Source organism: Herpailurus yagouaroundi, unplaced genomic scaffold, assembly GCF_014898765.1.
Source record: "Herpailurus yagouaroundi ecotype Mexico unplaced genomic scaffold, PumYag 159, whole genome shotgun sequence".
Classification (NCBI taxonomy): domain Eukaryota; kingdom Metazoa; phylum Chordata; class Mammalia; order Carnivora; family Felidae; genus Herpailurus; species Herpailurus yagouaroundi.
The window spans coordinates 1,651,618-1,665,482 of NW_024412400.1; the positions used below are offsets into that span (position 1 = coordinate 1,651,618).

A 13,865-nucleotide genomic window follows, 5' to 3' on the forward strand; every position below is an offset into this window, starting at 1 on the left:
GCCAATGCCAAAGAAGTTACTGCCTGTGTTCCGTTGTAGGATTTTTATGGTTTCAGACCTCATATTTAGGTCTTCGGTCCATTTTGAGCTTATTTTTGGGTAAGGTATAAGAGAGTGGTCCAGTGTCCTTCTTTTGCACGTTCTTGTCCCATCTTCCCAGCACCATTTGTTGAAGAAACTGTCCTTTCCCCACGGGATATTCTGATGGGTTACAGAGGGAGGTGATTGGGATTAAGGAGTGCACTTGTTGTGATGAGCACAGGGCGATGTAAGTGTGGAATTCGTATGTTGTACATCTGAAATTCCCACAACACTGTATGTTAACTGGAATTAAAATAAAAACCTTAAAAAAAATGGAGCTTGAAGTCGGGACTGACTTTGCAGTCTCCTGATAAAACTTGACCAAATGAGGAGTTGCTTCTGATGGATGAGCCAAAAAAAAAGCTTTTCTGGGGACGAGATCTATTCCTGGTGAAGATGCTGCGAAGATTGTTGAAATGACAGCAAATGTTTAAAATATGGCATATTTTGAGCAGCTGATGAGCAGCATCAGGGTTGGAGAACATCAACTCCAATTTTGAAAGAAATTCTGTGGGCAAAACGCTGCCAAACAACATCACGTGCTGCAGAGAAATCATTCATGAAAGGAAGAGCCAGTTGTTGTCGCACACTTCGCTGTTGTCTTACTTTAAGAAATTGCCACAGCCTCCCCAGCCTTCGGCAGTCACTCCCCGGATCAGTCGGTAGCCATCAACCACCCTCCCCCAGCCAAAAGAGTGCAACCTGCTGAGAGCTCAGATAATGGTGAACGTTTCTCTAGCAGTGAAGTATTTTTTAACTAAGGTGTGTACTTTTTAAAGACATGATGCTATTGCATGCTTAATAGAGCACAGTACAGAGTAAACATGACTTTTATATGCTCTGGGAAATGGAAAAATTCACTTGACTCACTTTGTTGCAATATTCCCTTTGTTGCAGTGGCCTGGAACAGAATCCACAATATTTCTGAGGTACACCTGTAATTTATATGATTCTTTCCTTTTGTTTACTAATAGTCAGAATACTGGGGTGGTCTTCTAGCCTCCTCCAATATCGGCCACATAGTTCTCATCATTACGGATTCTTGTATTTAAGCGCATCTGATGTGTTTCAAGACGGTGCGCTTATTATCCTTATTAATATTCAAACTGTCCTATCTTGGCATGACCCTAGTAACCTCTGATAGTATCTTTGCTGTCTGGCATCATGAGATGTCCTATTTCCTGCTCCTGCCCTAGGATCAGCCGCTTCCCCAAGAAGCTCTTGTTCTTTTTAGTGGGAACGAGTATGTGGAAAATGCAGTGTGAGTGCCAGTGGGACTCATTGTTCTTGTCAGTGAATAGGGTTGGGTTTTATTTTAGTTTTAAAGAAAAATACATCATGAGTTTATAGTGATTCTAATTCAGATTCCGGACTGCAGTCTTTCCTGTTTCTGTATGTCTTCTATCTCCTTCAGCCAACAAGATTTCTAAAAGCATTGAAGTTTCTTTTTTGCAGAGTTGTTGTTTAGTGTGTATCCCCCTGGAGAGAGATCATCAAATTGCTATACTTGAAAATCTGTGTGGTTATAATAATAATTCGGTATACATTTAGGTTCACTTATTTTCAGTGAAATTAGTTATTGCTACAAATAAGGTGTATTCACAATAGTCTTGGTGTCTTTCTCTATTACTTATAGCCTATTTCTAATGATTATTTTTTTTTCCTGATTGGTTTTTCATTGTTGTTATTTTTAATAAACATTTCTAAGTAACTGTGTCTATTCATATACACATAACTGTGTCTTTGTGTACATGCACATTGCCCCAACTTGCTTTTTTCACTTAACAATGTATCATGGAGGTTATTGCACAGCAGAATTAGGAGAGTAGTCATTTTTATTTTTAAAGTGTTACAGTACCCTAGAGTTTGGATGTACCATAATTTATTGACTCTGTGTCATATTCATGAATGTTTGGATAGTTTCCGGTCTCTTGCAATGAATAATGTCTGCGTGTTTTTAATAATTTTGCTAGTGTATCTTAGGGATAGATTTTTTTTAAGTGAGATCTTACCAAGTGTGCATGTTTTTCCTGCTGATTTGAGATACTGCTTTTATCATCTGTAAAGTCTGTTAAGTCTGTGAGTCTATTTGTAGATTTTCAACTGTGTTTTAACAGTTTTATTGATATAGCTTACATACTATACAATTTATTTATTTGAAGTGTACAATTCATCGATTCCAGACATTCTTGACGTTTCTTATAAGTTTAATCATATGACATTTGGCCATTTGTGACTTCTTTTCACTTACAATGTTTTCAGGGTTCATTCATGTTCAGCATGTACCAGTCAGTCCTATTTATGGCCAAACTTTTTTTTTCCCCCTGGGGAGGAGGAAAAGGAGGACGAGGAGAAGAGAGAGAATCTGGAAGCAGGCTCCACCCCCACCGTGGAGCCCATGGTGGGTCTTGATCTCACGAATCATGAGATCGTGACCTGAGCCGAACTCAAGTCTGACACTTAACCACCTGAGCCACCCAGACACCCCTGGCCACGTTTTTAATTGAGCGTATGCCACATTTTCTGTATCTGTTCGTCAGTTGATGGACATGTGGGCCCCTGTACCTTTTAGCTATTGCAAATAATGCTGTAGTGAACATTGGCATACGAGTATCCGTGTCCTGCTTTGGACACACACCCAGGAGTGGGATAAATTGTTAGGTGCTCAGTGTTCAACACCCTACACTTTAGTCCTTCCCTTTTTTTCCTGTGCTTCGTGGAGGGTTTTTCTCCGTGTTTTCTCCTCCAGTGATTAAGTGCTCTTGCTTCCTAGGCTGTTCTTGCGAGCCTGGTTGTGGGGAGTGGCAGTGTTCTTGGGTTTTCTGGTCCAGCTTCAGCCTTGCGAGCCCTTTGTCCCTGAGTCCAGGGGATGAGGCTTTATTAGAGATCCTGCCCCTCCTCAGCTGGAGACCTTTAAACATTTGAGCCCGGGGTGATTTTCTGCTTCTCCCTCAGAGGTAGGGTGCTCTTTTTTTTCTTTTCTCTTTACTCAGTAGCAGTGAGTTTTTACCTGTGTCCTGGGGTGACAGTATTTGTCTTTCTCTCAGCGGCTTCATACCTTTGTTTCTTACAAACGGTATGGGAAAGGAAAAGTCTGTGACTTTCCTGCAGAGATAGCTGCTGTCTTCTTCTGAGACCCGGACAACCAAGAGATAGATCCCTTTTCCAGTCATAGTGTCCGGTGGAGGTTTGTGGAGAAAAAGTCTGCAAATGGGGTCCCTCCTTTTGTGTCTGTGGCTGCGAGGATTACACATTTGCACGCTGGCCCACATTCGGCTATTAACAATGAGTCACGTACAGCGGAACGCTTAGCCGGCTTGTCCCACGGCTCGGCTTTCCTTCTGTCTTCTGCCACATGTGACCTACTGCTCACGTGCCATCTCCCCTTGGGGGCATCTGTCTTTCCTTAAGTTTCAGGCGAGGTGATTATCCTACAACTTCAGCTTTCTGATGAATTTAAGAGTAATTATAGATCTGTAGATTATTTTTTTTCTTGTAAAGTAGGAGTGGTATTTTTCCTAGTGTCTCCATCCGAGATAAAAGCTGGAGTTCCTCTGTAATTAAAGGCGCTCTTCGTTTTTAACTTGCAAACATTTCAACGTTACAGGAAGAAAGTTGGAAGTGTAGTCAGTGACCTTTCTACCCTTCACCCATTTTACCAGTTGTTAACATTTGGCCTTTATCTTCCTGCATATTTATACATCAGTAGGAGTAGTGGCATTTATTGAACCATTTGAGATTAGAGGGCCCTAACCTCATGACTGTCTACCCCTGAATACTTCACTCTCCTTATTTTTTTGGATTTTTAAAAAATTCTTTTTAATATGAAATTTATTGTTGAAGTGGTTTCCATAACTCCTTATGTTCTTAAAAAAAAAAAAAAAAAAAAACTTGGTAATAGGGATGCCTGGGTGGCTCAGTCGGTTAAGCATCACACTTAGGCTCAGGTCATGATCTCACGGTTCATGAGTTCAAGCCCCACACCCGGCTCTTTACTGACCGCTTTGAGCCTGGAGCCAGCTTTGGATTCTGTGTCTCCCTCTCTCTACCCCTCCCACCCCTGCACACATTCATTCATTCATTCATTCTCTCTCTCTCTCTCTCTCACTCTCTCACTCTCTCAAAAATAAATAAACATTAAAAAAATACAAAAAAAATGTATCTTAGAAAAAACAAAAACTTGGTAATATATGAAGATCTTTATATGTCAGTGATTATATATTGATACTGAAGAATGTTTTGGTAGTTTGTATTCATTAAAATTTTTTCTGTCTGTAGGTATCATTAATGGGATTGGAAATTTTAAGTGCCTTTGTGGACAGATTATCAACACGATTTAAGTCCTATGTAGTAATGGGTAAGTTAACTTTATTTAAAAATCGTTGTAGGTGTTGACATACTGGCATTTTTTCTCATGGTTTTTAACAGAATTGGTTCTCTGTGAATGGAAAGAAGTAATTTTCTACAGCCCAGAGATCTACTACGTAGTATTTTAGTTTGCCTAGACATGAAAGATTTTAAGCCTATTAAAATAATTCTATTTCCTCTGAGACAAATAAAACCAAAAAAAGCAAAAGACGTATTAAATATCCTGCTAATAGATTTTTACTTCATTACTTGAAAACTTTTACTGTAACTTTTACTTTTTTTAACATTAAAAATTTATAACTTACAGCACTGCTTTTTAGACTTCTGTGGTACAGGACCAATATTTTGTAAAATACAGTAAAAGTAAGTTATACAGCAAAATGAAAGGAAAAAAAAAACTACGGGGCCCAATTTTTTATTAGATTCAATAGACCAAATTACTTTGGTCAGATTGTTTTTAAAACTTGATTTTATAAACACTCTCAATTTTTTTTTTTTTTTTTTTTTTTTACCGCAGATAGTTTGTAGACCCGTCCCGAGCTGCCAGCCATCCTTTGATGGCTCGCTTGCAGTGTGTTTGCGGTATGGCGCGAGCCCGTGGTGCATTTCTTTTCTTTGCACAGTCGTCAGGATTACAGTGCTGGCTCTGACCTGTTTCCTAAACCCGAGTGGCCCTCGTGTGCCTTTTGGAGCGCTTTGACGAGTAGATCTGGTTCCTAATGTATAGCGATAGTTCAGGGAAATCGCAGCTGTTCACGATTTTCTGTTATGGATTAAGTTAATGCTTCCTAATGCCTCACACTTATTTTCTAATTATCTTTGGTCAGCTTTTTCTTCATGTTTGGTATGTCCCCAGATTCTGCTGGTTTCTTATTTTTATTGTCTAACTATCCTTTCAGCAGAAGCATCTTAGTAAGTTCCCTTCAGTAAGTTCCCTTTTTAATCACTACCTGGTTCCAGGTCATTCTTTGTATGAATGTCTTCTGAAAAGGCCGATTCTTTACCGTATCAGTCCTCTGCTTAAAATCCTGTGATAGATGTTAAAAACTAGGCATAGGTGTTTTACTTAGGTATTTTCTTAAAACAGTTTGAGTCATTGTTTAAAATCAGGAAGCTTTATGTAAAAGATTCGTATTTATGGCTTGTCCGCCCCCACAGGTACTTACTTGTTGGCTGAAGTTTTGCCGTAGATTCTCTTTTGTATGGGTCCTGAGCTTTCTGCTTCACAAGTCCTCCCATCTCGTCTTGCCCCTTCCTGAGGATAGCAGTTATAACACCGCCCTTTCTAGAGCTGGTTCAGTTCTGGCATTTCCCGTACCTCCCTGACCGGAGGCGTTTATGTTTGGGACCCCTGCCCTGTAGTAGCTCCCTATTATTAGCTGTGACAGACCGTATTTTAGACCGGACGGTAATTCTAGGTATTGTGTATCTTGCTTATTTTTCAAATGCAAGGACAGCCACATGGAGTTTGATGCACCGACTCCTTATAATGAGGCAGTAGGAATAACGGGACCAGGATCGCAGTTTGTCGCCTCCCGGGACTGTCCTGCTTTCAGAACCTCTGTTTTGCTCTCCTCTGGTGGCGGTCCACTTCTCTCAGCCTGTACGGCCCTTCCACGTCGTAGTAGCCTTCCTTATCAGCGGTCTTCAGCGAGTACCGTCCCCACTTCAGTTAGTAACTTGCTCGCTCCTGGTACTTCTGGCTTAACTCGCTCATGGTTCTGCTGTGCTGCTCTTTCCTTTTGAAATCCTCTCCTCTTTCCCATGGTCCGTCCTTTCTCTTTAAAAGACCTACTTCAGGGGCGCCTGGGTGGCGCAGTCGGTTGAGCGTCCGACTTCAGCCAGGTCACGATCTCGCGGTCCGGGAGTTCGAGCCCCGCGTCGGGCTCTGGGCTGATGGCTCAGAGCCTGGAGCCTGTTTCCGATTCTGTGTCTCCCTCTCTCTCTGCCCCTCCCCCGTTCATGCTCTGTCTCTCTCTGTCCCAAAAATAAATAAAAAACGTTGAAAAAAAAATTTTTTTTTAAATAAAAAATAAATAAATAAATAAAAAATAAAAGACCTACTTCGGATTTCAGTGTCTGGGAGCTTTTCAGATCAACCTCAACCTACTCTGAATTTTTCTTTACTCAGTGCTCTCTTCGGCAGCACATATACTAAAATTGAATTTTTCTTTACTCTGTAGTTCTTACACTGTTAAATAGTCAATGAATTACATTAAGTTGCTTTTATTATTTTTCGTATGTGTTTTCCATACATGTACATAGGCTTATATGTGTAGTTTTTTTTTCCTGTCTTCTCATCTACTCCTTATGGTTATTTGTGTACATTAATATTAGTATCATTTTCACTTTGAACCCCAAGTGTCCATCATTTTCCTTGGTGAGATTCAAACTTGTTATTAATTCAGAGTCAGTGTAGTATAACGAAAATTTCATCACTGCTTTGCTAGTGTATATTGCCTACTTGTTACCCATATTGGGCTTTATCAACTTTACGTGTATAAAAGATTATCCCCACATCATTTCTAATTTGTATGATAGCTCCACAAGGTAGGCAGTATATATCTGTACTCTTGTTTCATTTTGTTTTAATTTAGAGAAAGAGAAAGAGCCAGCAGGGGAGGGGCAGAGAGAGAGGGAGAGCCTGCCCGCAGGGCTCAAACCCGCCTGCAGGGCTTGAACCTGGGAACCGTGAGGTCACGACCTGAGCCAAAATCAAGAGTTGGAGGGTTAACCAGCTGAGCCACGCAGGTGCCCCTCTGTGTACTCTTAAGGAGGTACAGTACTAAATGAAGAGCCCAGGGTTAGCTTTTTTTGTTTTACTCTGTTTTATACCTTAGCCAAACCACTTTAGGAGCCCTTCACGTGTGTTTATTTTTGAGGTGGGGGGGGAGAGAGAATCCAAAGCAGCCTCCAGGCTCTGAGCTGTAAGCTCAGAGTCCGATGTGGAGCTCAAACCCACAAACTGTGAGATCATGACTTAAGCCAAAGTCAGACGCTTGACCGACTGAGCCACCCAGGGGCCCCTGAAGGTTTGTTTTTTTTTTTTTAAATAATGTCATCTTAGATGTATGTAACTTGATGTGAGTGATACTGTCTTTCGGTACACTTAGGTTATTAAGTATCAAAGGTATTTTTTTTTATCTTTTTACATTAAAAGTGAAGAGATGTTTTAGGAAAATTGAGATTGATGTTCAGTTTTAGACAAAGTTCCAGAAAGAGTATGGGCTCTTTTGATGTAGCTCTTTTAATGTAAAATATTTAAAATTTCTTTTGTGGCCACAGATACTGTGGAAAAATAAGTTTTTCAAACAAAAAAATATATCCGATTTACATTTAACAGCGACCACCAACCCTGGTTTTATGATAACTGAATTCAGTAAAGGATCTCATATTTTACAAATTTTAAACAGATAGTTTTAACCCAAAATGGAATTACAGAAAGAGTATTAGAATAGTCGGGCTTCCTGCTCATCGCTCCTGCATCTTGTAAAACGCAAGATGGTCCGTGTCTCTTTCAGTGCCGAGAGAATAAGACATACCACTAGCTGTGCTTTGAACTTCTTCGCTGTTTCACTGTTCAGGTTCCAGTCTGTGTAGCAGGTTCTTACTGGCTGCACGGTAAAAAGCTCTGTTTTGGAGTCCCATAATTTTCTATTGAATATCCATCACGTTGAATGGTAATTCAGTGGTCATTATAATACTTACAGATCTTTTGGGTAGACTGTTGACTCCTCCAAATGCTTATTATGGGCTTAGCACAAGTGGGTTTTGTTTTCTTTTTTTTTTTTTTTTCTTCCCAGTTTTACGTCATTCTGTCACTAGTCATGTGAGGTATAGGCCTGCACCCCTCCTTATTTTATAGACAAGGAAACTTTCAAATTCAGAGAAGTTTACGGTCTTAAATAATTAACAACTGGTAAAACTAGGAATAAAATCTTGTTCTGTTTCACACCAAGAGAGTATGTATCAAAAAGGAACTCTAATGCAAAAAAGTTACGGAATTTTTTTGTTTAAGAACTATAATAAAATGTTTATGTAGTGTCAGGTTGTTTTTGCTATTTATATTCTATAAAAGTTTAGTTTTTTGTCTTGAAGTGAGCCCTGGTTTGGGCCAACATTTTAGTTTTCTTTTTGGAGTTAAATCCCACCTCTCAAGAATGCAGTGGATATTTTTTTTCATACTCCTGTTGTGTGATTGTTAACACACACGTACACACACATAGAACCCATCGATTACAAGTAAATGGAAGTAGTTATAACTGGGACCTAATTGTGTGGATTATTTAAGTCCTGGTTTCAACTTGCTATTTTTGTGACTTTGGGCAAGGTATTTAATCCTTTTGGGCCTTCTCTATCAAATGAGCCTACTCTCTTTAATTGGGCTGTTATGAGGTTGACGTGAGATAATTCAGTGCTTAGTACGGAGTAATATCTAACATTTATTGAGTGTTTATTACTATCTTCTGCCTCTCAGAAGCTATCAGAACCAGAGTCCCACAACAGCCAGTCCTACAGATGTCAATGGTTTTCTCTAATGTTAACAATACATCTAAGCAAGATGAGAAGTATTTATATTGTTCTAGCTGACAGACAGGTACTTCAGTTGCCTCATGATTAGGCTTATGGTTTTATGGCAAGAACTTTGTTTTCTTATACAGTCATTTCCTTGATTAAGCTTAGGTTTTTGGATAATATTCCATTTGGTATAGTGGGCTTCTCACTATAGTCTAATTTTCTTCCAAAAATAATGTAATTTCTTTTTTCCGTAAGTGTTGTTTATTATTACTAAATCAGTCTGGTTGTTATATTGTAGACAGTGTTTATTGTAGAATATATTTGCATCAAATTATGTATACACTTAATTATAATTGTCTATAAATAAATGAGAGAAAATCCCTTTCTCCATCTTATTTCTTCTTCCTTCCCTTATTTAAACTAGGCCTCAACCTTCACTGCCTCAGGGAAAGGAAGGCTATAGCTATCGTGTCAAAAGAGAAACAAGTTAATTTCTTTGCCGTCCAACATGGAGGATGATGGGGGTGGCAGGTGACACACAGAGTACTTACTTAGTGCCCTTCACTCTAAGTTAAATGTATTCTCTCTTTAATTTTTAGTCACCTTTTGGGGTGAGCACTGCTGCAGACCTTTAGGAGCTGAGAAAGTAAAGACAAAAGGAGAGTAAATAATGTGGCCTCACACCTTGTAATACCACACGAGGGGCAGTGGTGATTTAAGGGATTACAAAAAGATAATTTTGACTGTGAGAGGTTTTTGCCCTATGAGTGAACTTTAGAATCTGTGCCCTCTGAATTCTGCCCTCACCTCCCTTTCCCTTCACCCTCACCCTCAACAGATGTCATTTCTTGGTGGTTCTTTGTCGACTTACAGTTACAGAAGCCATTTTCATGAAAACTCTCCAAGAATAGACTCTCACCTGCCTTTCTTGCCTCCTTGCGTGAAACAGTGCCACAGTCTTGGACATAGTAGAGAAAAACTGTAATCCCGGGGGCCTAGGCTTTTATTTTTGTCAGAATAATATGTCATACATACACGTCAAACATGTGATCATATGTCAACCATGTGATCATAAACCGACACCTGCCTGTGCCCAGGTCAGGAAACCAGAACTGTGCCATCTTAGCTGTTCCTCTCTGCGTTTCCTAATGACCCCTCCCTCCCTCTACCAGACGTTACCACTGACGTGACGTTTCGGATGACCACTCCCTTGCTGATCTGTAGAGCTTGACTAGCCACACACGTCTCTAAATAGGATAGTGTTTAGTCCTGCCTGTTTTTTGAACATGATCATAAGTGGATATCATGCTGTAAATATACTTTTGAACCTTCCTTCTCCGTTAGTTTTTGTTGGACTCATGAGTAAAGAAAATAATTTGCTTACCTGATAACTTTTCATTTATGAAACGAGCTGATTATAATTTTGTAAAATATAGCTTATAATGGAGGTGAATTATAAATATTTACTCTCTTCCTCCTGCCTTTCTCTAGTTATTGTAGCTTTAATAGACAGAATGGGAGATGCCAAAGACAAGGTTCGAGACGAAGCTCAGACTCTGATATTGAAGCTGATGGATCAAGTAGCAGCACCTATGGTAGGCCTACCTTTTAAATTTCGATTTTGCTAATCAGTGATGAAATATCGGGATAGATGGATGGTAATCACAGCGAGTCATGGAAGCCTCCAGGGACATGGCAGCTGAAATTGGAAACAGTGAATCATTGTTAATGCTCTAAAGAAATTGAAATTTAAAGTAAAATGTCAGCATTTAACGTTGTGTTGTTTTGCTTTTTCCTATTTTCTACTCTTTGGCATTTTTTATAAAGCTGACTCAGATTCTGTTACTTGGACAATATGCTGAATATATTATTCTTTGGTTTCTCTTACCTGCAGGTTATACAGTGTTCAGTGAGAAAGCTCCTTTTGAGAACTACTGAATGTTGTATTAATTACTGCGACTTTTACACTGACAAGAACAAAATTTTTTATTTAAACAGGTGGTTACTAATTAGATAAAACATATATTCTAGGACACTGATTTGTGTGTTATGAATATAGTAAAAAAAAAAAAATTAGCCCTTAGGGAGATGTTTTGAAAGGAGACTGAAAATAAATTGACATGTAAATAAAGATTTATAGAATATCTCATGTTAAGTAGAAAAAAATCAGAATTTACAATATATGCAATGTGTTATCACTTAATGTGTTATCACTTAGAATACAGTTTTAAAATTATGTATTACATACGTTTTAGAAAAACATCCAAAGAGTGTTCAATTGTAAAAATAAACTGTTGGCCGAGATATTTTACACCTTAGAACGAAGTCCTTGCTAATAGTTTGGTGGGTATCCTTCAGCACTTGCTTAGTGGTTCAAATTTTAACTCCCTTTTGATGTGTTATTATAAATAGTACTGTAAGTAACATCCTTGTACGTGTGTTTTTGGACATAAATATAAGTATTTATATAGACTGGTGTTCCAGAGGTGGTTATTCACATTTCAGGTTTTCCAGGTAAACTTCCAGGTTACCTTCTAGAAAGTTTGGCAGAGAGTAATATTAGTAGAACTGAATAGAGTCCAGGAAGAGAAGGGGGTGTGTGTGTGTGTGTGTGTGTGTGTGTGTGTGCGTGTGTGTGTGTGTGTGTGTGTGTGTGTATGTATGTGTATGCATGCATGAATTTAATAAATGGAAAGGATGGTGTTTCTAACTGCAGAGAAAGGACTGATTGAGACAATTGGCTGTATGTTTGGAAAATAAAGTTGGATTATCTGTATAGGTTTATGTATGCTTTTTACAAAAGAGAATTATAGTAGGCAGCAATAAAATGACTTACCCAAATAATGTTTCTGTATTTGGATCCAGTGCTGAAGGAGAAAAGCCTGAATTATAAAATGTTGAAAAATCCTGTTCCATGTGACAGTCTGTAGTAGTTGCCAGGCAACATTAGACATTTTGAATGCTTACTGGACTACTGGGCTTATAATGGTAGCATTGTTGTCAAAGGTTTCTAAAGCTTAGAATTCTCTGTGCATGGAAATTGTAAGGTTTTTAGGTATTGGACATTGTTTTTCTGAGAATAATTGAAATCTAAAGTGAAAGATATTAAATAAAAACCAAAAAATGTGATTATAATATTAGAAAATGGGTGAGAGCAACACTACTAGCACAAATTGGCTTAGAAAAACTGAGAAGTAAAATCTGATGGGAAAATTGAGTTCTCATGAAAGTTGGTGATAAGGTTGGGAATAGATAAAAGATTAAAGCATGAGTAATTTAATTTTTTGTTATTCTTGTTTACTTCTCCTTCAAATAGTACATTTGGGAACAGTTGACTTCTGGTTTTAAGCACAAGAATTTTCGATCTCGAGAAGGCGTGTGTCTATGTCTTATTGAAACCTTAAACGTGTAAGTTTTATGATTATTGAAAATAGTCAACTTGTTTTTCATTTTGCTAAAAAGAAAAAACAGTATCCATTTTGTAAAGCTCAAGGAAAGCTATGGAAATAACAAATTTTAAATTAGTTATTAATTGATCTCTGGTATGAGAGTTTTTATTTGATCTGATATCTTTGGCTGTTAATTTTTTATGTGTATGTCAATTTAAAACAACTAGTTAGTGATAAGTGTTTCTCTTTTTTTCTTAAATAAGTTGAGTAATAGTTGCTACCCAAAATAGATGGTCATATAACAGGAATGCTGGTATAACTTAGGATCTTCTTCTGTTCTGGACCCAGTTTGGCATTGTTTTTAACTCAGTGGTATTTCAGATACTGTAGCTATTTCCCCCACATAGGTTTTCTAGACCACGGTGGGTAGTTACCAAAATCATAGACTGACCAAGATTCGGCCAGGTAGCTAGACGGTGAATTGGGTAGCATTATGTAGAGCTCTGAAGCATAGATAAGACATGTGAGACAGAGCTCACAACTCCAGTCCGAAAAACTGGTCAGCCAGGGCTTTTGTTCCCTTTCTTGATTATGTGCTCAAGTTCTATGCGACAAGATAGGTGATCTATTGTAACTTTCAACTTTTCCTGTAGCGTTACTTCCTTTATTCTAACTATACCTTCACTTACTTTCTTTTACTCCTCTGTGGTCCTTTCTGCCATCTAGAGCTTGTAAGTGCATTCAGTCTGCACAACTTTTGTGGTTTTTGGCTCTCCTGTCATTTGCTTTCAACCCATGACCTCATCAAAATATTAATAAACATAAGTAAACGTTTATTGGAATGCAAATTTATTGGAGACACAGCATCTAAAAATATCACTATTTTAAAGCAAAAGCTCAAATTTTCATGAGCGATCGATAGGTTGCTAGGTTTAAGAGTGCCATCGGTTGAACATTTTGTTCTGTTGGATCATGTGTCAACAGTTTTCATTGTCAGTCATGATTATTCACTTTTGCATATTTCACATTGTTTAGAATTAGTTTTTGCTTGTGTCTCACATCCTTCATGTTTTAATGATGTGTGCCCGTGCTGTCCACCATATTTGTCTTATTGATACAAACCAGAAGAAAGTATAGTTTGTTTACTGTTTGACTAAAACCGAATTCTCTTTATTTTGTTTCAAATTTTATTTAGTTTTGGGGCTCGGCCGCTAGTCCTCAGCAAGTTGGTACCACATTTGTGTATCTTATTTGGAGATTCCAACAGTCAGGTAAAATTTTATTTACATTCAAGCATTGACTAACTTTTTTGGCCACCTCTTCTTCTTAGGACTCTTACTCCGTTTTTAAAAAAGAAGAGGGAGGGTGGAGGGGGTTGTGAAATCAAGATTTCGTGTCATTTTGCTCTTAAAATCCACCAGTTACTTCCTGAGAACACATTATATTCACTTCAGTTGCTTAAGTTTGTCACTCGTTTGACTGGCGTTAAGGATGTGTGGTGCTGAAAGG

The 13,865-nt window shown here is 38.4% G+C and overlaps 1 protein-coding gene across 31 annotated transcripts in view; it reads left to right on the forward strand.

The window, feature by feature from the left end:
• The first annotated feature begins 4,336 nt into the window (after positions 1-4,336).
• The window catches only part of CLASP2 (cytoplasmic linker associated protein 2), a 167,625-nt gene continuing 158,096 nt past the window's right edge, over positions 4,337-13,865 (forward strand). For 18 of the 31 annotated variants that reach the window (XM_040479605.1, XM_040479613.1, XM_040479608.1 and 15 more), the window contains exons 1-4: positions 4,337-4,438; positions 10,459-10,562; positions 12,284-12,375; positions 13,552-13,627. In XM_040479605.1, the coding sequence (XP_040335539.1) occupies positions 4,369-4,438; positions 10,459-10,562; positions 12,284-12,375; positions 13,552-13,627 (342 nt within the window). In that variant the 5' untranslated portion in view covers positions 4,337-4,368. Of the gene's footprint in view, positions 4,439-10,458; positions 10,563-12,283; positions 12,376-13,551; positions 13,628-13,865 lie in introns of those variants that run through there. The other 13 variants (XM_040479633.1, XM_040479637.1, XM_040479639.1 and 10 more) reach the window with 1 other exon arrangement.